Below are 26,526 nucleotides of genomic sequence, written 5' to 3' on the forward strand. Positions count from 1 at the left end.
GCGTTCATATATAAATAATTAATTCAAGAAAGTTGTGCAAGTTTACTGCAACAATGGTGCCGCGAAACTTCACATACTTTTGAAAATCCAGCGTTTAGTTGATCCAGATAAGTGCTGATTGTCACAGTTTTAAACACGATGGCGTTCTTCTTCCACGCGGGATTTTGGCGTCACCGTCACGTCATTTGTTTCCAGGCGGACCGTTAAAGAACACGACACACACGTCTCTCGGACATCCTGTAGAATTCAGCCAATCAGTTCACGACTTCGAAACTCCTGAAGTGTTTCCAGAAAAGTGTGCCATATGCATCAGCCAGCGGTCTGTGGGCGTGACGTCTGAGGCTGAGACTAGGGTTGCATAAACTACAGCGGAAACTCATTAACACAATAAATAAACACAATAAAGACACAAACACAATTTCCTAGACACAAACTTGATTTGTTCACCTCCAGTGGCCAAGAAATTAACTGTTACTTTAGAGACAAGATTTATAAACCCAGCACAGAATATGGCGCCTCCAGTGGCCAAGAAACAAACTGCATAATAACAATGCCAAAATGGTCACTATGGTTACTTCAGGGCCAAGATTTATAAAATGAACCCTGCACATGATATGCCAAACTTGGTTTTATAAGTCTAAAAGCTCTGCTGTTTACGCACACTTTCAGGATAAAATAATGCCAAGTTCCCTATCGGTCAGTCACTACAACGTAGGTCAGACTGACCAATAGGAATCTCGCTAGAGAGGCCAATCTACTTCGAGTGAAACTAAAACAAGCCAATGCACATTGGCATGCAATCATTTGCATCAGCTGCGCGTCCTCGTCAGCGCGGGTATTTAACAGCAGCTGTTATGATTGCACACTAGCTTTTTGCTTCGGAGCCAAACGCTTCATGGTAATTCTACAGAGTGTGAAAACTTGGCAAGCCTTCGTTGGATCTCTCCTTATCTGGTGCGGGCGTTACAGCACGGCAGCGCGAGCAGTCTTGTGTCCTCTCTCTTCTGTCTCTGTCTTTTTTTTTTTTTCTTTTTTTTTTTAGCAAATTCAAAAAAGCTGTTTTAACAGCTGGTAAGGTGCGCAGTTCAGCGCTCAAAGGATGTTCTCACAGCCGGTAAGACCTGCCAGCGAGAGAGAGAGACAGCGCACAGACGGGTGCACATTCCCGTCTGTGTTCGCAGTGACTGTTCCCCTGCGTGCTTCAGCACCAGTGAGAGTAGTCCCTAAAAGAGCTTACACAGATAGAGAGCGTCTTTAAAAAAAAAAAAAAAAAAAGAGATGACTTTCTATCTGTGTGTTTCTGGATGTGGTCGTTACCTGGGCTCACAGGATGGTCACAAACACTGCCTCGTGTGTCTGGGCATTGAACACGCTGAGGCAGCGTTTGTGGATGAGTCATGTACCCATTGTGGGAAGATGACCATCGCGGAGCTACGGTCGAGACTCCTGTTCCTGCAAAGGGGCGGAGTCCCCGTGCCTCTGCCTCGTTCCAATCCTCCTCAGAGGGTTGCTTCGGGCGGGGGCGCGGGTGACCTGAGGATCACGGTGAGCACGTCTCCTTCGGGGAACCAACCCCCTAGGAGCCCTCACCCCTCTCATGCTCCGCAGCCAGTTGAGCTTCCATTGGAGAAAGCTGGACCATCCTCGAGGTGTGTACCGGTTGTCTCCTTTGGTGCTCCCAGTGACCAGATGTCGATCGCTGCATCGGAGGGTGGGTCAGACCTCTCTGCGGACGACGACTCGGCACCGCTGCCTCCTTCGGGGGTGCCAGCGGTGCCTTGAGACGGACCCGGAGATGATGGCCATGCTCTCCCGGGCCGCCAACGGGGTCGGGCTCGTGTGGAATCCTCCACCGTGTCCCGAACCCTCGAGGTTAGATGATTGGTATCTCGGGGTGGCGCGCGCTGGTTCTCAGCAACCCACCCCAGTGCCTTTCTTCCCGGAAGTGCATGAGGAGCTTACGGGAACGTGGACGGCACCTTTTACTACCAGAAACCGTTCCAGGGGCTCCTCCTCCCTCACCACCCTTGATGGCGGGGCAGCTAAGGGATACACGCGTGTCCCGCCAGTGGAGCGGGCCGCTGCATTGCAGCTGTGCCCTAACTCCACTCGGCGCGGAGAACCGTGTCTTCCTTCCCGGGCCTGTAGGTACTCGTTTGACCTATTCGACGAGGCTTACAAGGCCTGTGGGGAAGCTGCCTCTGCCATGCACGCCATGGCGTTGCTGCAGGTCCATCAGGTCAAGGCACTGAAGGACCTGCACAAGGGTGGTCATGATCCACAAGTTCTCCAGGAACTTCGTGCCGCAACGGACCTCGCGCTTCGTGCGACGAAGGTCACCGCGCGGTCAGTGGGTCGTGCGATGTCCACCTTGGTGGTCCAGGAGCGCCATCTGTGGCTGTGTCTGGCAGACATGAGGGAGGCTGAGAAGCTCCGGTTCCTCAACTCCCCCGTGTCCCAGACCGGCCTCTTCGGCGACGCGGTCGAGAACTTCGCCCAGCAGTTCTCGGCTGTACAAAAGCAGACTGAGGCCATCAAGCATATCCTGCCGCGGCGGTCAGCTGCTGCCTCCAACCCACCGCCTGCGGCTCCTCAGTCTGCTCGTCGCCGGGGGTGTCCTCCTGCGTCTGCCCCTGCTCCCGCGCTGCAGCAGCAGCCTCCACCTAAACGGCGCCGTGGAGCCAGTCGCAGGCAGGCCGCCCCGCCCGTCCAGGCCCCCGCCAAGAAGGGTGGCAAAGCCAGAGGTAAGCGGCCCCAGGACGGGCGACCCAGAGATGGAGGGGACTGCTCTCCAGGAGACGATGACCGCATCGCTCCCTCCCCCGGAAGAGGGCCGGGTGGAAAATCCTTTGTTTCGTTTTGTTTATGTTCCGCCTTAAAACCAGCGGTACCCAAATTTTCAATAAAAGAGCAGTTTCTACCATCTCTGGGTCCGAAGAGGCCCCGGAGAGCAGTGGGGGGAAAGAATCCTCACCACTCTCATCCGCCTCCTCTGTCGCCAGTGAGCAGCAGTGTGCAGTTCGAGAACGCCACCGAGCCGCCTCCTGCACCTCCTGCCCCGTGGAACCAGGTAAGTGCTGCACAGCACACACAGACCCCGCTACGGGCCGCCTCCCAGAGAGAGCCTCCCGAGCCGCGTCCCTGTGTTCCACCTCGCGTCCCTGTGTCCCTTTGGTCCCGCTTGCACGGTCTCTGAGAGCCTGGTTAGCGCTCCCCAGTCCGTCTCGCTGGCTCATTCGGACCATCAGGCTCGGCTATGCGATTCAGTTCGCCCGGCGTCCCCCCAAGTTTCGGGCCATCCACTCCACTACAGTGAGAGCAGCCGATGCCCATGTCTTGCGTGCGGAGATCGCAGTCCTGCTGGCGAAGGACGCGATAGAGCCGGTCCCTCCAGCCGATATGAGGTCAGGGCATTACAGTCCCTACTTCATTGTACCCAAGAAAGGTGGTGGGTTACGACCAATCTTGGATCTGCGAGTTTTGAATCGGAGCCTCCACAAGCTACCGTTCAAAATGCTCACGCAGAGACGCATTTTCGGATGCATCCGTCCCCAAGATTGGTTTGCAGCGATCGACCTGAAGGACGCGTACTTTCATGTCTCGATTCTTTCTCGACACAGGCCGTTTCTGCGCTTTGCGTTTGAGGGTCGAGCATATTAGTACAAGGTCCTGCCCTTCGGGCTGTCCCTGTCTCCCCGTGTCTTCACGAAAGTCACGGAGGGGGCCCTTGTTCCTATGAGAGAACAGGGCGTTCGCCTCCTCAACTATCTCGACGACTGGCTCATACTAGCACACTCTCGAGATCAGTTATGCGAACACAGGGACCTCGTGCTCACGCACCTCAGCCAGTTGGGCCTTCAGGTCAACTGGGGAGAAGAGCAAACTCGCCCCTGTGCAGAGGATCTCTTTTCTCGGTATGGAGTTGGATTCGGTCGCACAGACAGCGCGCCTCACAGAGCAGCGCGCTTAGTCGGTGCTGAACTGCTTGAACACATTCAAAGGCAGGACGGCAGTCCCACTGAAATTTTTTTTTAGAAGGCTCCTGGGGCATATGGCAGCGGCAGCAGCGGTAACTCCGCTCGGCTTGCTTCATATGAGACCGCTTCAGCACTGGCTTCACGGCCGAGTCCCGAGATGGGCGTGGCATCACGGCACTCACCGGGTGGCAATCACACCGGCCTGCCGTCAGTCCTTCAGCCCGTGGTCAGACCTCTCGTTCCTTCGGGCAGGAGTCCCCTTGGAACAGGTCTCCAGGCATGCTGTGGTATTCACAGATGCCTCCGCCACCGGCTGGGGTGCCACGTACAACGGGCATGCAGTGTCAGGGGTGTGGACGGCTCCCCAACTGCATTGGCACATCAATTGCCTCGAGTTGCTAGCAGTACATCTCGCTCTGAGCCGCTTGAAAAGGCCGCTACAGGGCAGGGACGTACTGGTCCGTACGGACAACACAGCGACCGTTGCGTACATCAACCGACAAGGTGGTCTACGCTCCCGTCGCATGTCGCAACTCGCCCGCCATCTCCTCCTCTGGAGTCAGAAGCATCTGAGGTCGCTTCGAGCCATGTATGTCCCCGGTGTGCTCAACCGTGTGGCCGACGAGCTATCACGAGCTGTACTTCCGGGAGAATGGCGACTCCACCCCCAGGTGGTTCAGCTGATCTGGAGAGAGTTCGGAGAGGCTCAGGTAGACCTGTTTGCCTCTTCAGAGACCTCCCACTGCCAGCTGTTTTACTCCCTGACCGAGGGAACACTCGGCACGGACGCACTGGCACACAGCTGGCCCCGGGGCCTCCGCAAATATGCGTTTCCCCCAGTGAGCCTACTTGCACAGACACTGTGCAAAGTCAGGGAGGACGAGGAGCAGGTCCTTCTGGTGGCTCCCTATTGGCCCACCCGGACTTGGTTCCCAGAACTCATGCTCCTTGGGACAGTCCCTCCCTGGCCCATTCCTCTGAGGAAGGATCTTCTGACTCAGAGACGGGGCACCCTATGGCACCCGCGTCCAGACCTCTGGAAACTCCATGTCTGGTCCCTGGACGGGACGCGGAGGTTCTAGGTGACTTACCCCCTGAGGTACTTAACACCATCACTTCAGCACGGGCGCCGTCCACGAGACGTGTTTACGCCCTGAAGTGGAACCTGTTCGTCGAGTGGTGTTCTTCTCGCCGAGAAGACCCCCGGAGATGTTCGATAGGGTCTGTGCTTTCCTTCTTGCAGCAAGGGTTGGAGCGAAGGCTGTCTCCCTCCACCCTCAAAGTACATGCTGCCGCTATTTCAGCTTATCACGACCACATAGATGGCAAAACAGTGGGGAAGCACGACCTGGTCGTCAGGTTTCTTAGGGGGGCGAGACGATTAAATCCTCCTCGACCCCCCTCCATACCCTCTTGGGATCTTTCCCTGGTGCTTCGAGCACTTCGGGATGTTCCCTTTGAGCCTCTGCAGTCAGTAGACTTAAAGCTTCTTTCCATGAAGACTTTGCTACTGGTTGCACTGGCCTCTGTCAAGAGGGCAGGAGACCTGCACGCATTTTCGGTCGACGAATCGTGCCTAGAGTTCGGGCCGGGTGACAACCATGTGATACTAAGACCCCGGCCTGGCTATGTGCCCAAGGTTCCTACCACTCCCTTCAAAGACCAGGTAGTGAACCTGCAAGCGCTGCCTTTGGAGGAGGCAGACCCAGCCCTGGCTTTGCTCTTTCCCGTTCGCGCTCTGCGTATGTACGTGGACAGAACTCAAAGCATCAGGACCTCAGACCAGCTCTTTGTCTGTTACGGAGGCCAGCAGAGGGGAAAGGCTGTCTCCAAGCAGAGGATGGCCCACTGGATAGTGGATGCCATTGCCTTGGCTTACCAAGCTCAAGGCGTGCCCTGCCCGCTCAGGTTGCATGCACACTCCACGAGAGGCGTTGCATCCTCCTAGGCGCTGGCACGTGGCTCCTCGCTAACAGATATCTGTAGAGCTGCGGGCTGGGCGACACCTAACACGTTCGCTAGATATTATAGCCTACGTGTAGAGCCGGTCTCCTCCCGTGTTCTCACCCTAAACAGGTAGAAGCACCGAGAGGCCCGGCTCTGTCGGCTTGCTGCACCCTACTGTGCACCCTTATTGCTCCAGAGTGAAAAACCTGTTGAGTCCTCCAAAAACCCCTCGGCCCGGACATGGCGGAGCGTCCAGGTGCCAGGCCTTTATCCGCTGAATTCTTGAGAACCGGATCTGGGCTGGGTTCCATATGTGTGACCCTACGGGGATCCCATATGTGTATATTTTCCACGGCTGCTCCTAACGGAAGCCCGTGTCTTTCCCTTGGGCTAAGTCACCCACTACCTCATATGTAGTACAGCCTTTGGGCTAGTCCGTATGTATTCCCCACATAACTCCTTGAAGTAAGTGGCTTCCGCAGCGTCCTCCTTCCTAACTGAAGGGCACGCTTTCCCAGTGTTATCCAATAATCTCACTGTATGGGTTATTACGGAACAACAGTGACAGATACACTGTGTAGCCTCCTCCTATCGTCCTTCTAGGCAAGAAGGTGTAGAGGCTTGCATGGGGCGCTGGATGGGGTGCAGCAGCTGTGGCGCTTTGGTAGGGATTCCTATTGGTCAGTCTGACCTACGTTGTAGTGACTGACCGATAGGGAACGTCTCGGTTACATATGGTAACCCTCGTTCCCTGAGGGAGGGAACGGAGACGTAGGTCCCGTCGCCACATCTGCTGCCGCCCGCTGGGGCGGCCAGCTTTTTCAGGTTTGGCTCCTCAAAAAACTAGTGTGCAATCATAACAGCTGCTGTTAAATACCCGCGCTGACGAGGACGCGCAGCTGATGCAAATGATTGCATGCCAATGTGTATTGGCTTGTTTTAGTTTCACTCGAAGTAGATTGGCCTCTCTAGCGAGATTCCTATTGGTCAGTCTGACCTACGTCTCCGTTCCTTCCCTCAGGGAACGAGGGTTACCATATGTAACCGAGACGTTTTATGCATGTAGTCCTGACTCTTTTGCAGGATTCCACATTGTGTCAAATGACAGAATAAGCATAATGAGTGACCACTCTCATTCTACTCTAAAATTAGAAGTCATGCTGAATGAGGGACAATGCAATGGGCAATAAAAAATAAAATGGACCCCAAAGGTCTCATTCAGCTTGCATAAAAAGGCAAAAAGCGCAGCTTGACTTCACAAGTCAAATGACGGCACAATAGAAACAAAAACACAGCAGCTGCTCTCCAAATTGGGCCGGAATTGCTCATAAGCAGTTGGTTTATGTGAGAATAACTTGGTTTATAATGACGCATTTGATAGGTCCCTTGTGAGTCTAAATGCACAGCTCTAAATTAGGATTCAAAGGACTGCAGTCGTAGATTAGGGCAATTACAGAGTGAGCTAATTGGAAAGAGACTAATCTACTAATTAAGACCATTTACTGCTGATTAAATAATAACCACTGGGGACACATCACCATGCAACTGTGCCTGTTGGGCGACATTAATATGACTTTGCATCTGTAATGATTACTGAGGGTATTTTATGTAGATGGTGGCGCGTGGTTTTTAATCCTTTATATTGCACACCTTTAGAGTTTAGAGAACACTAGACTGATACGTTTGCATTTGAAGACCCATTGCACAATATTTCAAACTCATTTTATAGTTCAAAGGAAGTCATATACATGCATGCCACAGTAGACAATACTCCTCTTTTGTCAGGAATTGTTTGCTTGTTGAGTTGAATGAGCCAACAGATCTTGGGAAATCATGCATGGTGCATAAATGAACAAAACAATAAAATGTTTGACATTTGGCAAATTGTTTTACCTGATGCAGACAAGCCTCACTGTAGTGTAACAATACAATACAATATAAAACAAATAAAAAATAAAAATATCCTAGAGCCCATTTTGGAATTCTAGATTAGACTTTTAACGTTTCAACCAAACATGAAAATTCTGTCATCATTTATTCACTCTCATATCTGTACGTCCAAATTCATTAACAGAATGTCCTTTGTCAATAACAGAATTATGCACACCAGAAAATATATATAAAAAAGGGGTTCAGATCGATTGTCAACTTTGAAGGCCGATCACATAAAAATATGTTTGTGGGGGGAAAAAACATTGTAGATCTAAAATGAGTTTGTCTGCACCCCTCAAGTTAATTTTTGAAACCTTAAATAGAGCAAAGAGGAGATAAGTGGCTGCTCTATGTCTTAATGAAGGCATGTGGGGCTGCTGTTGTTTGGCTTTGATGTGTTGAGAGTCTGTGAGAAGAGGGAGGTATGGAGGGTGCAGTGCTTGATGTTGGGAAGGATCTCCACCTATAGTCTCCTCATGAACTATGGCTCCCACAGTCTAGTCCAAATTATCCTCACCGGAAATCTTGGGTTCATTAAAAGCTAAAGTTGAGTCATCACACTTCAAAAATACTGCTTTCCGTTTTCACTCAATAAGACCATAAATGTGATGCATCAATCAAAATTTACTGGCAAACCAATTTTTTGTTAAAAAAGTGAAATTCTTTGAGCTTCTCTTTTAACATTGCAAGGAGAAAGTCTTTTGAAAAGAATTTTTCACATAAATCAAAAGAACTTCATTAGGTAATAGTAAGTAAGGAAAAGTGATGTATGTTTCAGCAAACAATATGTTTACAATTAAATAAATGTACAATCTGAGGCTTCTGCTTCTTTGCAGTCACCATATTTTCGCCATTTATTAGTTCCTGAGGCAAATCATATGGGAATACAGGTACATCCAATATCTTCTCCTGCCTGTGGGTTTTCAATTCAATTAAATCCCAAAAAATTCTGACACAGAGAAGAATATTACAGAGGAGGTATTTTGACCAGGCTTTTTTTTGTAGTTATTCACTTGGATGGGGTTAGTAGTTTTGAAGTCCCTCTAGAAGAGAGATGTATAGAAGGAAAATACATATACAAACAAGTGTCATTATGATTCATAACTCCATTCATAACTGCAGCTCCATAATAATGTTAGGTTGTGAATTAATTTGGCTGTTTTTCTTTCACATTCTAATGATGTAATCGAATAAAATTGTAGTCATGTCCTTTAAATATTTTTAAAACTAAGATTGAGTGTGTTAATCTGTACAAGATTAAAACCAGAAAACACAAGAAAAGCAAGTTTGCATGAGAACCATCAGATTGTCACCAGTTTTTCCTTCAAAACATAAATGGACATGCACACATTAATTAACCTGTCTGAATGCCAGTAAAGGTGACATGGAAAGTTTGACAAAAATGTGTATGTGCGAAAACTGTATTGCTTAAACTGTTTATGACCTTTACTTGATAAAAGAGTACATTTAGCATTTATATTACACTTTTACACGGTCAAATTGTAAAATATAATAATGTAAATTCATGCAAACACATTATTATGAAAGTGATAGTTCACCATAAGAATGAAAATTATGTATTTTATAAAGTTGAATATACAGTATAAGTACATCCAACTGCATACAAAACTCAGTATACAAAATGTAAACAATATCTAATCTGCTAAATGCCAGCTATGAGGCATGAAGATATTAAGATATTATAAATATCAACATCAAGATTCTCTGAAAAGCTGCTTTGAAAGAATGTGTATGTGAACAGCGCTATACAAATAAATTTGACTTGACTTGTCAAGCTACTTCCTCAGAAGACTTTGAATATATTGCATGAGTTGTACAGTTGTGATCAAAACTTTACATACCCCTTGCAGAAACTGCGAAAATGTTAATAATTTTAACAAAATAAGAGGGTGTTAGCGTGGATATTAATTTAATCATCACAGCTGTTCATTATTTAGTTCATCACCCTCTGCATATTAGTTCCTCACTTCACTAATTTTTTGTCCAGTATTGTTTGTGCAAGGCACATAGTTTTTAGTTGTTGGCTTATGTTTAATAAATACTGTAGTTATTTATAGGCTCCCTTCTTCATCCTTGGACTTAAACCGTGACAGAGGGATCATAAAAATTGCAGGTTATTTTTTTATTTAGTATGTCCTGAATAAGATATTTCACACAACAGATGTTTACATATAGTAAACAAGACAAAAAATAGCTGAATTTATAAAAATGACCCCCTTCAAAAGTGTACATATAATACTGTGTCATTACATGGATGATCAATGACTATTTTTCTGTTTTGTGATAGTTGTCTTCTGGGAAACATGTAAGTATCTTCTGTAGCTTTTGGAGGGCAGTACTAAATGAAAAATATCATGCAATTTCTATGATCCGTCTTATTTTGTTAAAGTATATTAATATTTTGACAAATTCTGCAAGGGGTATGTAAACTTTTGAGCACAGCTGTGTGAACCACTTATTTTATTATTATTTATGCTTTTGCATCCTTTTTGAAGCTTGAAAGCCCCTTTCTCCTTAATTGTAACCGCATGGAGAAATAGCAACCATCAACATTCTTCAGAATTCACCTTCTGTATTCTATAAAACAAAGAAAGTCATACAGGTTTGGAAAGACATGAGGGTGAGTAAATGACGACATTACTTTCATCTTTAGGTGAACTATACCTTTATTGACTGCTGTTCAGTAGTTTTCTAACAGCAAAACAAAAACAGGCCATGAGGGCTCATGATCTAAACAGCGGCCTTCAAGATCCCTTTACATAGTACTCCACTTTTAAGATTATTTCATATTCAATAAAATATATTTTTAGGCCATTGCAATCTTTCAGCTAAATTTAAATATGCATGATCTGAGGAAAGATTATTCAGATGAAACGCTCTAAAGAAAAAATCCCTGTGAGAAAAAAGCTGCATCACTTGCTTTAGTCCCAGCAGACTCTCGTGTTGTAATACTAAAATAAATGTTTCACATGTCAAAGAGTGCCAACTTACAGCATCTTGCACAAAGACCTAGTTCAATACTTCAACACTCATTTTTCTTGTGAATTATGATACTAATGCACAACCACAGCAGATATAAAAAACATTTCAGAATGTTTTTCAGAAACCATCAACAACTATTTAATTCAAAAACATTGAATTAGTTATTTTATTGAATGTAATATTTTATTCAGAAGGTGTCAGTCGATGATGGCCTGCCCTTGTGAACTCTTCGGAAGCATAAATGAATGGCAATTCAGATTTTTAAACTGCAAATTGCCCCGCTCACATGAGGCTTGATTTGAAAGTCATAGGCTGAGCTTTTGAGTACAAATGTTTGTCACAACTGGCCATGTTTCCTGCCAATCATTTTTGATTCATCTAAGATATTTAATAATGCCTAATGAGAAGCTTTGCTGCAATCATCAATAATAAACGAGCAACTGGAAGAAAAAAAACATCAACATAAACTCTCCCTTGAGGCACTGCAGTAAACTTGAATATCAACACATTTTCGCGATCTCAAAAATAACACTACATTATTAATTTATCCCAGCTGCTTTTGGAATCAAAATTATGCGAGTTTTCTTTAACTGATCTTATGTGAATATAAATACAGATGCATATGCTGATCAAATTAGATTTAAAAACACATTAACGTCAGTCTTTTCTATTATATTTACGCCCCATTTAATTCCCCATTTTACAGAAACTGTTCCAATACTATATTTATCAATAATCACAGGACTTATCACATACTTCCAGATGTGCTGTGTCCCCACTTCACTGTTTATCCAAGCAGCTTTGAAGATGAGGAAGAGGTTGTGTTTGATCAAAGCAGGGATGGGACGGAGTCCTTTATTAGCATAATATTCATGCAGATCAGAGTAAATGCTCTATAATACGGCTTGTCGTTGAAACAAATTGCAGGCGTAGCTCCCAGCAATGCCAACCAGAGTGCCACAAATTCAAATCGGATTTGGTTGCAGTGGAATAATCGGAGTAGGCGAATTACGCTGTGATGAATTCCTAATATTTCCCCTGAAATATGGAGAGCCCCTCCAGGGTCGACTACATTTTGAGGTGAGACACAAACAATTCGCCTGAGATGTATTACATTCCACCCAGATGAATGAGGAAATTGGCCACCGTGCAGAGTCAGTCAGTCCTAATAGGAATCCTCATTTCAACAGCATCACAATGGTGAATAATGTGGCCATGACTTTTAGGATCATTATTAAAGTTTCAGTACACCCGAGGCACTGGGCATGTCAAAAAGCAATTGTGATACTTATGCATTTGCTGTAGTATCATGTAAAACTGAATAAAGAAATAACATAGGCTAGGCTTGTGGTATTTCACTGGAGCTGCTATTAGGCTATATAATGGGTGACAGCTATACATAATAGATAGACTGTCTAATGTCCATGGTCATATCACTTTCAGTCAGAGTTTTTGTATGTTGACGAAAATTCCCTGTATATTTAATCAATATTTCACCAATCAGTTTTACTGAGACTTTCTTCTTTCAGCCGAACACAATCAGAGTCATATTAAATAATAGCCTGGCTCTTCCCAGCTTTGTAATGCATTGAATAGTGCCCGAGTTTTTGAAGCTCCAAAAAGCACATTCATCCATCATAAAAGTAATCCATATGACTTTGGGTTAAATATATTTATTTAGCATTTTGCAAACATTATAGGAACTTTACTTTTAAATGTTCTCTGAACATTCTGAAACATAAAGTAGTAACAGAGAAAAAATGTTAGATAAACATCCAATGAAAATGTTTCAGAAACAAACTTCCTTGAACGGTATATGTTTTTGCGTTGACGTTTTGATAACTTTAATAAAGACCAGATAACTTTGAACAAACATTCTATTCATGTTACTGGAAGTATTTATATCATAACTTCGAGAGAATTTTGCCAGAACGTTAGCCAAAGTTCTGAGAATGTTCCTTGTTAAAGCTATGGTATACGATTTTGAAAATCGGTCGAGAAAGCCTGAATTTTTAAAAAATGCATCCCGCCCCTCCACACACACACCCCTCCCCTTTGTGCTACCTGATCCCTCCCACCGGGAAACGAACTGAACTACGTCACTCAGTCAAGCTGTGATCACCGGTAGTAAACATCGGAACTGAGATGTAATGTCAGTTCATGTAATGTTCAATCTAATGACCTCGCTATAATGACACATCATATGTAAAATTGCCTTTATACACTTGAACTTAGTTGCTTCATCAACAATTCAATGTCACGTTTGAGTTTACGTCAACGCAAGATTAGCAACACATGAAATGTTCTAAACTCCCCACCACCATTATTAGTATAATCCTACTAGTATTGCAAAGGTTTTCAGTAATTGTTATTGCAGCACACAGCGCATCTTGTTCAAATTTCGATCGGCTCGAACAGAAACCCGCTAGGCCTACTGAAATATATTCAAGGACTTCAAGAAATATAATTACTTTGACCCGTGATAGGCGATGCTAAACGGCTAACATTCTAATGCCGACCGACAGCATAAGCAAGTTGTCAAACTGATAAAAAGCTATTTATGTAACACGTCACACCATAAAAGTATAAATAAATGTTTACCTGCTCAACAAAAAGTCAGCCGTGTCAGCGTCGGTCTTCAGTCCCAGATCTTCCTGAAGCTTCCTCCAATGGTCAATGGTGGAGGGTCCATATATTTATCCTACTCAAAGTTCGGCGTTCTTCAAAAAAATTTTTAATCTCTGCTCGTTCCTCTAATGACTTTCTCTTTCGTCCTAACTTTACTGTAGGGACAAGCAGGGGACGCTTGATGCTGTCTTTTTTTTTTTTTATCCATTGCTGATATGCTACTTAGCTAGCTACCATAGACCATAGCGCCAGGCGGAGTTTCAAGTGGAGCTGGTGATTGGATGAGAGCAGTTGACCAATGTAAGCTGTCCGGCCGGACAGCTTACATTGGTCAACTTCTCTGCGGCTGTACAGCCAATAGAGTGAATGGATTTTTTTCATTCTTTTTTCTATTCCTATTGTTAGGATTGTACTATATAACCATAACCAGCATCTAAACGAGGATATTAATAATGAACAATCTTTGAAATCGTATACCCTAGCTTTAACTGGTGTAGTGATTTTTAAAATTAGGAGAATGAATACAGCCATGCCAGTATAATAAAATCTGTTTTATATTTACATGAAGCGGGTCATCTCATGGAAATATAACATGATCACATGACCACATGAAGCCCTTCGCTAAAGTATATCCTGAGCACCAGAAGCCTGCATAACTTCGTTTATTAATGCCAGAGAAAATGTAGCTGAACTGCCATTAACTGTATTTTTTTTTTTTTCAAATTGATTTGAATTAAATATTTCACAATTATTCGAAATTTACAATTGAAAGATTACCAATTTTAATCATAATTTTACATGCAATTTAAATGTGTACATTTTTAACTTTGAACTTATACCAGCAGTAAGTAGAACTGAAATATTTATCTTAGAATCATTTTGAGCATGTACAGTAAGGAAACTTTACCAGTGTCTGTAAAAATCATAGTTTTACATGCTGTTTGACCCCTGGAAACTTTCTTCACCTTCTGGCCTTGAGGATTAGAAGAGTCTTAGATGCCTTTGTAGTGAGAAGCAGACTTGGACTCCAAATGTAAACTCTAGTGGAGGCACAGAGACATCTGACAGCCATCTCATCAAGAAGGAAGGTGAGAGAACCCCGTACCTGTCCGTTTTCCTGAACTTCACAGATGTAGCTGAAGGTTCGCTCGCTTTTGTACAGTATGTCAACTAACCTTAGTTACTGGAGAACCTGCCTTGCTCTCGACATCTGCCCTAACAGCTTTTGTTGAGTGACAAGCCACATCGCGTAGAGAAGTAAACACAAGTGAGAATAGGAGAAGGGGAAATGTAAATGTGCACGAGGAAAAGGAACAAATTGGTTTGTTTTTCAATGATAATGAAGACAAAAAATATTCATCATAGCCTATGAACCCCTATTATAATGTTTCCTTAATGTTGGGAACATATAGAAATAACGTTTTTAAATGTTTAGTTAAAGGTGCATTGCGCAACTTTTCATGTTAAAAATACCTGTTTTTCTATCCTATACATCCTTAAAGAACTGCCTGATGGGCTGAATGAGCCCTTCTCTGCGCACTGAGATTGCCTCTATAATCCTGTACAGTAAAATATATAAGAGGGATTCGGGCTCGAATTTGAGACTGGGCGTGACGTCATGCGCGTTCACGCTCACCAGGCTATGTCTCGCAGGTTTGTGTATTCGCCGGCGCCGCCATTCTCCGCATCAGCGAAGACAACTCGTGCGTCAAAGGTAGAAGATAGATTCAAAGAGACCGGCTTGTAGTCCATTCCAAACCCCAACGCAAACTCCACGTAAAGTAAAGAAAATAAAAATTTTGTCTAGTGCCACCAAAAGGTCCAAATTGGAGTCAGACAGGCGTCGGAGTAAGACGAGAGTCAACCTCGGGAAGGCATTCAACAAATGGAGAGATCTCCGGTCTGCTCTTGGTCTCAAACGGGATCCTCAGTTGGCTTTTTTCTTGATAAAACGGTAAGATATAGCCCAGTCTCTAATGTCTGATACGGCAAATCTATGACAACAAATGACGATGCGTAAAATGTGTAATGCTTTAGCGTAAGCTAGATAAATGTACAATCAGATTTGGTTTTACTACCGTTGTCAGTGAACAGGTTCATAAACTAGGAATTGTCTTCGGAAGAATAGTATAACATAAAACATATCCCATAAAAGATGCTAAAGTTACCTATGTTTTTGTGTATGACCTACCGGTAGCCTTGTGTACTTTGCTAACATGATAAGGTGCTCATCATGTCCTTGACCAACAAGGAAGAACGCCGTTGCATTGGCTATATTTTCTTTTTCGTAAAAAATACTAAATTGTTCCCGGGAATGTGAATTCGGCGGATTAGCCTGTTTGGCTTTTACAGTAACGTCATAGTGCCATTTGATTGTTTATTACCGTGAGACATTTGAGTGTACTTTGTTGACCAACTGTGTATGGTATGATTATTATTTTGAGCTTTTACAAAGTAATAACTTATATTGTTCATGAACGTGTTTCCATAATAATACACTCTTAAGTGGATACAGTAAACACATAAAACAGTTCAACATACATGGAGATAGATGGAAACAAAAACCGAACTTTTCTACTACCCCCGTTTTCCCCTCACACATAAGTGTGTAATTTACTCAAATGCCTTTCCTTTCATATATTTAAAATGACTTGCAGATTTATAACTTTATTACCTCTGAAGACATTATGACTGTCAACAAAAGATTTGTGCGGCTGATGCTCTTTTGGTTATGAACAGCTCGTGCAAGCGTGCGTGTGCGTGTGATCCATGAGCGTGCACATCTCTGGTTGCAGTTTCGCTTGTCGCCAGAGGGGGCATAGTTCTGCAAAAACTCAGAAACCTGCGCTATGCACCTTTAATATGAACATGTTCTTAGAAGAGATTTTTGTTTGCTGGGTATTTATTTCTTTGGGCAAAGCATTTTAATAAATTACAATGTACACCTTTCATTTGCATCCTAATGTAATATGATCTCATCTTTTAACAATTAACTTTTCTTGATAAGACTTCACATTACAGTCTTCGTAGCCTTAGGCATTTGCAAACAATACAAGATAAGGCTGACAATTGATAGTAAACAGCAGGACTGAGATGAGCCTGTAATGCACTTCAGCTTGAAAATAACTTTTATTTAGTTTCATTTGCAGAGGCCATTAAGTAATAACACGGCAATATAACATGCATGTTTACTTATGGTATTCAAGCACAATAACAATAGTGGAGAAATTGACACACAATAGCATCTGTAATTTGCTTTCTTTATAAGAGATATGGAGTATAATAATAAAAAAAACTAAAGATGCTAAGAAAAGAAATATTGGCATAAAGACCGCAGAGCTAACCAAGTTCCCATATTACATCCTATTTGGGACCAGGCAAAAAACTGCAATTGCATTAAGAAAGGATGTATTTTAGTATTGGGTGTCTCTTAAATACTGTGCAATGCATTCATGTATATGGAACTCAAACATAGAGAAAATGGAAAATGGGAGAGACTGCCAAAGGAAAACACATTCCAGTAGAAACCAAGGTCAGGATGAAACATAGCAAGAGGAACTGACATGAAAGTCTGCTTTCTACTTCCTCTGAAGACAGACCATATATTTCAGATGTTGCTATGTTTCATAGTAATAGGGCATGGGAGTGTAGACGCCTTTGTGTGAGAACTAACGTTTAGACAGCATTGCATCATATGATTTCATAACGTAAGCCACGCACGTCTTCTGTTAAAATGTTAAAAAAGAAGGGTAGATTATTTTTATTCAAAACCGTTTCTCACATTTATTCAAATAGTGAAAAGAAGTCCCTTCGTGGCAAAAATTCATGAATATGAGTTATGAACTACACCTCATAGACAATGCCGCTCAGCACAACGCCCTGAGCCATATCTTTAGAGAGTGAGTGCGCAAAGCAAAACACTTACGACTTGGATTCATAACAGGAGGGAGGAGGGTGGAGTTAAATGAGTCACTGAGTGGTGCCACTCTTAGATAATGGCCAAAGCCCACTCTGGGAGAGCTAGAAAAAAAAAGGCCAATAAAGAATTATTAAATGGATTTTCATCTTTCTGCCAGCACAAACGGTTGCCGTGCCAGGCGTTCTCCCAGCGGCACCAGCAGAATGATATTCAACGGTCCCTCCAATTTCAATATGACAATGCCAACGGCAAAAGCATCACGTCCCTTGCCGCTGCGCCGCGGATACACTGAACTTTGTGACATCGGCTTGATGATCCAGTTTCGGCTGGTTTTTAATTAACCCGAGGGTCAGATCTCAAAGCACAACACTTTAGGGAATTTTACTATCTAGATGAAGGGCAGTTAGATACATCCAGAGATTAGAGATATGGAAGATATTTAATTGACTACCTTTTATGATACTCCAGAGAGCCAATGAATCAGTGCACTTCCGTAATGGCAAAATTGGAAAGTAGCCTATTTATATCAATGCCAAAACATACACGGAAGTTCACTACATGATAATACCGAATGCTTTATTTTACAAAAAAATAATAATAATCTAAATTGACAACATTTAACGGGTCCATCAAAGTCAATGCAGACAAAAGCATTTACTGTAGCTCCATTTGATGTTAATAGGCCATCATGAAAGCTGAAATTAGAGTATTTTTCTGTTGTTTTCCCGCAGTTATTAATCATTAATGTGTAATGTCATGAAAAGTAGAAAGTCAATTGGAATGGATGTATTTCTGTAACATGTCTGTCTCGAGTTCACAGCAGGAGGTAGCCACATATCCTCACCGCCGCGGTTCTCCAAAGAGCAAAAGTCCTCCTTTGAACGCACTGCAGAAAAACAAATACTGCCTTGATATCATACCGAACACAAAGCCTCCAGAGAGGTGTAGCATATCCAGAATGCTCAATGATCTCATTAACCGCTGCCCATCACACAGGGAGGCGGAGGTCAGAAGTACACAACACGGTTGTAACCTTTTGTCTCCTGGCAAAATCAATGACTGCAAATTATATTTAGAGTAGATATGGAAAGTGAGACCACTCATCTCGAGTGGCAGCTAAGATAATCATCCGCAATCGCCGCAGTGTCTCTGAAGCTCTCTTTGTTTTAACTAGGAATTTAGGATGAATAATTACACATACGCGCCTTCATATAAAATACAATTCTTGGAAGGCATCCTTGTTTTGACATAAACTCCAACCTTCAGAAAACCTGATTTCCTCCTACATTTAATGCTCTCTAAACACTCTGAAACAACAGTGACTCTTTGTCAAAATCTCTTTCCCAGCAGACATCAGAGGAACTTTGAAGAGGTGCTGTTAGTGTCGATAGACTTTCCACTTCTTTTATTCTTTCCCTTTTCCAATGTTAAAGCCCAACCACTGAGAGGCTTTCATTCTGCTTTTGTGTCACAGATGTGACCCGCGCTTCTATTCAGTATCTCCGCAGGGGCACAGTCAAATGAGCTCTGTTTTTAACGGCATAATGAAGCTCTCTTCCGCAGCATCATGGGAAGCCTACGTTAAAGGTTGGAGTTTGTAATGGATATGCCACTAAGAGGCTCCGAGCCCATCGTAAAGAAATTAATATTACGATTCGTATAAGACGTCAAACGTTGTGCCTGGTTCTTTGTTCGCGCCACCAACATAGAAACGGTAGCCTGGGCTGACATTTTAAGTTTTTTATGATGTTTTGTTCTCCATCCTGCTAGGTGCAAGTGCAATCTCCATGCCAACAGCTGTGTTTTTGACAAAGGGAAGCTGGGCTGCGAGTGTGAACACAACACCACGGGGCCGGATTGTGCACGCTGCAAGAGACACTTCCTGGGCCGAGCCTGGAGCATGGGCTCCTACCTGCCCATCCCCAAGGGTACTGCCAATATCTGTGAGTACATCCTGCCATCTCTCTCTCGACATGACTCATGGGAAAGCATAGTGCTCCATCAAGCACCAAAACGTGACCTTTTCAGTCCTGTTCCAAATGACATTTTACTTTCAGAGCAACAACAGCAACAAAAAAAGACCAACAATAAGCCTGTAGGCTGCATGTGTATAAACCAGTAGCATATGGTGGGCTTCTGAAATCAGTGTTTTATAACACATTTTATTACTACAGTGTTTTGGAACTTTAAGTTATCTAAAGTTAACTAAATGATTAATTCAGTTATCTTTTTTATTCACTTGGTTGCACAAATCGCATGACGCAGGAGAATTACTAAATTAAGCCTTTAATCGCAATATTCAAGGAACGCAGGATAAGACAGGAAAGCTATAAACAACAACCAAGTAAAACTAAGACGACATGGAACACTGAACAGAGGAAACTAAGAGTATAAATACACAGAGATAACAAGGAAACTAAATGAACAACAGGTGAACGTAATCCAATCAGAAACCACAGAAACTAACCACCAAACAGAACTCAGGAAAAGCAGCCTAGGAAACAATATGAAAACGAAACCAAAACAGACTGAGACCATTACAGTAGCTCCCCCTCCAAGAAGGTGCATGCTCGCGCCGTAAGGAGTCTGACTGAGCAGGGGGCTTTGGAGGAGGACAAGGTGCTGACGAAGGGTAGGATGCAGGAAGAGATGACTGTGGGAGCCAGGTGGGAACCCAGAGAGCACAGCCAGGATGAAGGGCCGAGGGGGAACCAGGGTGCCAGAGGACTGAGGTGGAGCCGGTGGGACTGAAGACCATGGCCGATCCGGAGGGAAGGCGGAGCCTGACGGAGCCAAAGGGGTTGAGGGACAAAGCGCAGCTGAAGACCCAGAAGTTTGTGGCGCAGGCAGAGTGACAACTAACTGGTGTCAATACAAGATCTTGACCAAAAATGTATGCACCTCTTGGAAATAAATGTTGTGATGTTATTTCAATCAAGAGGTGCATTCATTTTTGGTCAAGAGATCTTGTATTGGCAATGCAAGAGTCAAGCACTCTGTAAAGTCTCCTTCAGCACATCTCAAAGACTTTCAATGAATTTAAGACCTGGACGCAGAGGTGCTAATTCATGTGTAAAAATTATTCTTCATGCTCCCTCCCAACCATTCTTTTACAGTTTGACCCTGATGAATCTTGACATTGTCATCCTGGAATATGGCCATGGTATGTCTTCCTACATGGTTGTTTAAGAAATGAAAAGCTACACATCAATTGGGATTAGAAGAACTGTTGCCAGACATAAAACGTGCTAGAAACATAATAAATCACTGCAATAATGATCCAACCATTTGCTCTTAAGCATTTGACTATTATATCCAAACAGCCTCTTTTTTTTTCTTTTTTCTTTTTGCTGGGCAGTGTTTGATATAATATAATATAATATAATATAATATAATATAATATAATATAATATAATATAATATAATATAATATAATATAATATAATATAATATAAATCACACTGTAATATAATATATACATGATCCATTTTCTAGAGGAGGCGCACTGCCTCCCTTGCCTCCTAAGACAAAAAGCTTCTGGTATAAACTTTAAAATGTTATGTTGGGAACTTTTTGTTGCTTTTCTGAAAATTGAGAGCTAGAAGTCATCCTCTTCTTTAGCTTCTTAGCTATCTTGGCATTGAGTGGTGGCACATCTGTTAAGTTCTCGGCCCAAGGCAGGGGGCTCATTGCCCTAATAAATCTAATGAAGTCAGTAACTGTAGCTCAGGGACAGCGAGAGACTCAGCCCTGTCCAGATGGTGGGAGGAGAACCCTCTGGCCCCCTCAGTGCAGGTCCACTCAAAACTAAGTCACTACCATCAAGCACAAGCCATATACTTATGCAGTCACAAGCAAAGGACATTTTATGGTATGCTGCATCAAGGGGATGGAAGGCAGCTGCGACATTTCGGTTTATGAATATTCTCTTTTGCATTCTCAACACTGTGCAGCAATGCATGCATGATCTTTTATGGCTATATTAGATCTAGTGCACCTGGAGTGCTTGTGTGTGTGTGTGTGTGTGTGTGTGTGTGTGTGTGTGTGTGTGTGTGTGTGTGTGTGTGTGTGTGTGTGTGTGTGTGTGTGTGTGTGTGTGTGTGTGTGTGTGTGTGTGCGTGCGTGCGTGCGTGCGTGCGTGCGTGCGTGCGTGCGTGCGTGCGTGCGTGCGTGCGTGCGTGCGTGTGTGTGTGTGTGTGTGTGTGTGTGTGTGTGTGCGTGTGTGTGTGTGTGGTGTATGAGTACACATGCTTTTGAAAGCCTTTAATATCGTCCTAGCCTTTCCCCCTGTTATAAAGGCCCTAATAATGCAGGGGCAAAGCTCAGACTGACAGCAAGTTATTAAAAACCCAATACCAGGACACATCTGTGCCCAACAGAGGAAACCAAGGACCACCTATATCAAAAGCAATATTAGCACCTGTTTTGGCAAGGAATTCACAATGCAACAGGCTTGCATATGAAATCAAAATAACATTATTGCCCCTGCAGGTTTTTTAAATCAATAGCCTTCGACTGTTGCATTGTCCCCCTTCCCTGCAAATGATCACGATCACAGCGACACGCCACTTCTACGCAGCTCATATTACATGTGAGGTTATGAAACATATGGCTCTCACATAAAGATAAATTTGATGAAAGTGCAGAATTTAATTAAGCTGTAATGGCTTTCATTTGTCATCAAGTCTTCTGCTGTAATCACACAAGCAATTTATCTCTACGTTAAGATTCATGGTAGGCAGGACCCTCCTCGTGCAGATATATAGCTGCATGTGACCACACATCTAATAATTCAGCAGAAATTGAAATCCATGTCTTTGTCTGGTGGGATGTGCTTAAAGAGTCAGGAAGGAACATTGCGTGTGAAAGAGAAAGTGTCCTGCTGTGACTTTACACCAGCACCCTACTGCCAGACAGAGAAGAGGAGATCGTCTCAGGTTACGACTGTAACCCTAGTTCCCTCAGAAAGGAACGAGACGCTGCGTCGATGACGCTTTGGGAACGCCCCTGCGTGATTGCGTCTGAAGCACGTATGTCAACTAGTCCAATGGCGAGAGTGAGTGTCATGGGCGGATGACGTCACGACCAGGAAAGGATAAAAGCACATCCGGTCTGACCGGCATTAGCTTCGATATGGCTGAAGCAAGTCGATCACAGGAATGCAGGAAGTATGGCAGGGTGATGCAGCATCTCGTTCCCTTCTCAGGGAACTAGGGTTACAGTCGTAACCTGAGACGTTCTCTTTTGAGGGAACTCGCACTGCGTCGATGACGCTTTGGGAGCGACAATACCAAAATGCCGTACTTACAATTGCCTGAATGAGAAACTGTTGGCAATTATGTCATAAGGACCTGAGACCATGGGGCAGCGTCCAGGTCCAGGCTATAAAACCTCACAAAAGTGAGCAGGGAAGAACAGCCTGCCGCATCACACACTTCTTGTAGGGAAACCCCTGAAATTAAGGCTTTAGAGGCCGCCATACTCCTAGTATGGAAGCAAAAGAAGCAAAAGAAATAGCCTCAACTATCCACTTGCTGATCGTCTGCTTAGAAGCTGGAAGACCTTTCTTTGGTGATCCAAAACAGACAAGCAGCTTTCTCCACGGGGCAGCTCTGTGGACATAAGTGTCCAGTGCTCGCACTGGATAGAGGAGATTCAGCTTTTCCTGGTCCGGAGTAATAAAAGGAGGAGGACTGAAAGCTTGCAACACAATAGGCCTCGGTATATTAGTCGGCACTTTATGGATGTAACCCTGTTTATTATAAAATGCCTTAACCATCCTGGGTGCCAACTCAAGGCAGGTGGGAGAAACCGAAAGGCCCTGTAAGTCTCAGACTCTCTTAAGGGACGAAATAGCTAGAAAGAAGATGGTCTTAAAGGTCAGAAACTTTTCTGAGACCGATTCGAGGGGCTCAAAGGGAGCCGCAGATAGGTCCTCTAGGACTGTAGCCAGGTCCCAAGCCATACGAGTAGCAGGCCTTAGCCTCAGAGTACCACGAAGGAAACGGATAATCAAGGGGTCTCTACCCAACAATGCCTTACCCACAGGGGTGTGGTAAGCCGCTATGGCCGCCATGTAAACCTTAAGGCTGGATGGAGATAACCCTGATGAAAAGCGATCTTGTAAGAACTAAAGCACTGAACCAAGTCGGCAGTTAACCGGATCCCACTGACGCTGATGGCACCAAGAAGTGAAAACCTTCCACTTCAGGGCATAAAGTTTCCTTGTAGCTGGAGCTCTGGAGTGTAAGATGGTCTCTGCAACCTCAGTTGAGAGACCAGCATCTATGAGTTGGGCCCCCTCAGAGGCCAAACCCACAGGTTCCAAATCTCTGGGTGGGGGCGAAGGATTGTCTTGTTTGGTCGTCCAGAGTTGGTTCAGGTTCTTACCAGTTCCCTGGGCCAACTAGCACCTCACTTAAGATCCCATGCCAGGAATCTTGGAGTGATTGTTGATAGTGCTTTTAAACTGGATAAGCAGGTCAGTGCTGTAGTTAAGGCTAGCTTTTTTCAGCTTAGACTGATAGCTAAAGTCAAACCGTATCTGAGACAGGCTGACCTAGAAAAAGTCATTCATGCTTTTATTACCTCGCGCCTGGATTACTGTAACTCTTAATATGTAGGCATTGGGAAATCTGAGCTTTATCGTCTGCAGCTTGTACAGAATGCAGCAGCTCGTTTTTTAAGTGGCAGGAAAAAGCGGGAGCACATTACTCCAGTGCTCTCATTGCTTCACTGGCTTCCAGTAAAGTATCGGATTGATTTTAAGGTGATTCTATTTGTTTTTAAGTGTATCAATGGGCTAGCCCCAGAGTACCTTACAGACCTTGTCACGTTGCATAGGCCCTCCAGAGACCTTCGTTCGGCCAGTCTGATGGTCCTGGAGGTTCCTAGATCGAAACGGAGATCCAGTGGTGATCGAGCCTTTTCAGTGGCAGCACCCACTCTCTGGAACTCACTGCCTGTATCTGTGCGGACTGCTAGTAGCCTGTCCACTTTTAAATCATTGCTGAAGACTCATTTGTTTGAAGTAGCTTTTGGCACAGGGGAACTGCCTTGATTAATGTTTTTTTTTTATTTGTTTTTTTTTTATGTGTACTTTTACTCTTAGCACTTGTATTTTACTGTGTTTTTATTGTGTCAGTCTGTGACTAATGTCTTTGGGTTTTTTACTGTGAAGTACTTTGGTAGGCCTTGGCCTTGGAAATGTGCTATATAAATAAATGTGACATTGACATTGACATTGTGACATTGACATTGTGCCCCCCACCTGGGACAGAAGGTCTCTCCTGCCCGGAATCTCCAAGGGAGAGCCGTCAAGGAGATATGGATATGGATTATCCAGCACCGAACTTGGACAACTGCGGAGAGTTGATAACGAGACAACATGGGCTGGGCCGTGATTACCAGCGTAAATCTCCGACGAGGAAGCAGGGAAGGAGAGGTGGAGTGAAGAAGAGGCTTAAAAGGCTAACCGGCACACAGAAGAGTCCACCGCTATCAGATTGAATGTACATCCCCAGATTCCCCCGTTCTCATTTTAGGGGATTTTAATGGCTGCAGGCTAAACAAGACACTTCCAACCTACCAACACTTCCTATGTGCCACCAGAGGTGACAAAACAATTGACTTCTGTTATGGGAATGTAAAGAATGCATACAAAGCATACAAAAAAACACCTCTTAGCACTGCAGATCATAAAGTGGTCCATCTGATCCCTGCTTATCGTACAAAACTGCAGAGAGAGGGCGTGACCAAGAAGCTGGTGAAAAGGTGGGATGATAATGCAGTTGAGTCTCTACAGGGCTGCTTTGACAGCACAGACTGGGAGGTGTTGAGTCAGGGGAGCAGCCTTGAGGAAGCCACTGAAGTGGTTACCCACTATATCACCTTCTGTGAGGATATGATTGTCCCGCAAAAAACTGTGAAAGTATTCTCTAACAATAAACACTGGATTACAAAAGCACTGAAAACCACTCTTAATGAAAAGAAAATAGCATTCAACTCAGGAAACAGAATTGAGTCCAAACTCATCCAAAACAGACTGAACAAGGAAATAAAATCAGCAAAGAAAGGCTACAAGGAGAGAGTTGAGAAACTTTTTCGGGAGGGCAAAGCTAGGGATGCCTGGCGAGGCGTTAAAACACTGGCTGGCCTCCACATTAACAACTAAGCATCATCCGGGACAACAGACTCTGTCAACATGGCAGAGGACCATAACCAATTCTACTCCAGGTTTGACCAGTCTGATTATTCACAAGAGAGGAATGAGCTAATAGCTGAGCTCACTCCTATGATACCAGCCCAAGCAAATCTGGAGTTGCGGCAGGAGGAAGTGGAACTCATGCTGAAGAGGATGAAACCTAACAAAGCACCAGGACCTGATCAGATCTGTGGCCGGTTGCTAAAGGCCTGTTGCAGCCAGCTGGCAGGTGTTTTCTGTTATCTGTTCAACCGCTCTCTGTCAGAACATTCAATCCCAACAACCTGGAAATCCTCAGTCATCTGTCCAATAGCTAAAAAGAGCAATCCCACCTGCAACAATGACTACCGGCCTGTGGCATTAACATCTTTGGTAATGAAAGGCTTTGAAAGGCTTATTCTTTCCCAGCTTCAGGAGGAGGTCAGTTTGCATGTTGACCCCCTTCAGTTTGCATACAAACGCCACAGAGGTGTGGATGATGCCATATTAACACTGCTACATGGCACTTATTCCCATTAGGGCTGTCACGATGTTAGATTTTTCACACCACGGTTATTGTGGCCAAAATAATCCACGATATCGATATATCGCGATATCTATAGAAACCTTGGGGGAAAAAATGTCAAATCAGTCAAATTAATTTTTACTTTGTTTATTTTAATTTTTCTTTTTTTGCATTTTTACTTCTTGCGTTCTTATATTTGAATGCACATTTTTGTGAAGTAAGACAAGCATGTGAAGTATATCTGGTTTCAAACTGGAGCGAAACACTGTCTGAATGTTTCCTGAAGAACTGAAAAGCTCTTAAACCTATTGCACCGGTGTCATGCAGATTTGAACAAAACAAATCAAGTGCAAATACAAAAATAAGACGAGTAAAGAAAACGGGGTAGCCTACTTAATAATCACCCTTTATT

General features: G+C 44.0%; 1 protein-coding gene across 1 annotated transcript in view; it reads left to right on the plus strand.

Moving 5' to 3' along the window:
* LOC130089598 (netrin-G1) overlaps positions 1 to 26,526 on the plus strand; it is a 90,850-nt gene that overhangs the window by 41,683 nt on the left and 22,641 nt on the right. The window contains exon 4 of the mRNA XM_056256994.1: positions 19,177 to 19,349. Coding sequence (XP_056112969.1) covers positions 19,177 to 19,349 — 173 coding nt within the window. The remainder of the gene's footprint in view (positions 1 to 19,176; positions 19,350 to 26,526) is intronic.

Source organism: Rhinichthys klamathensis, unplaced genomic scaffold (genome assembly GCF_029890125.1).
Source record: "Rhinichthys klamathensis goyatoka isolate OS25496 unplaced genomic scaffold, OSU_Roscu_1.1 h1tg000134l_1, whole genome shotgun sequence".
Lineage (NCBI taxonomy): Eukaryota > Metazoa > Chordata > Actinopteri > Cypriniformes > Leuciscidae > Rhinichthys > Rhinichthys klamathensis.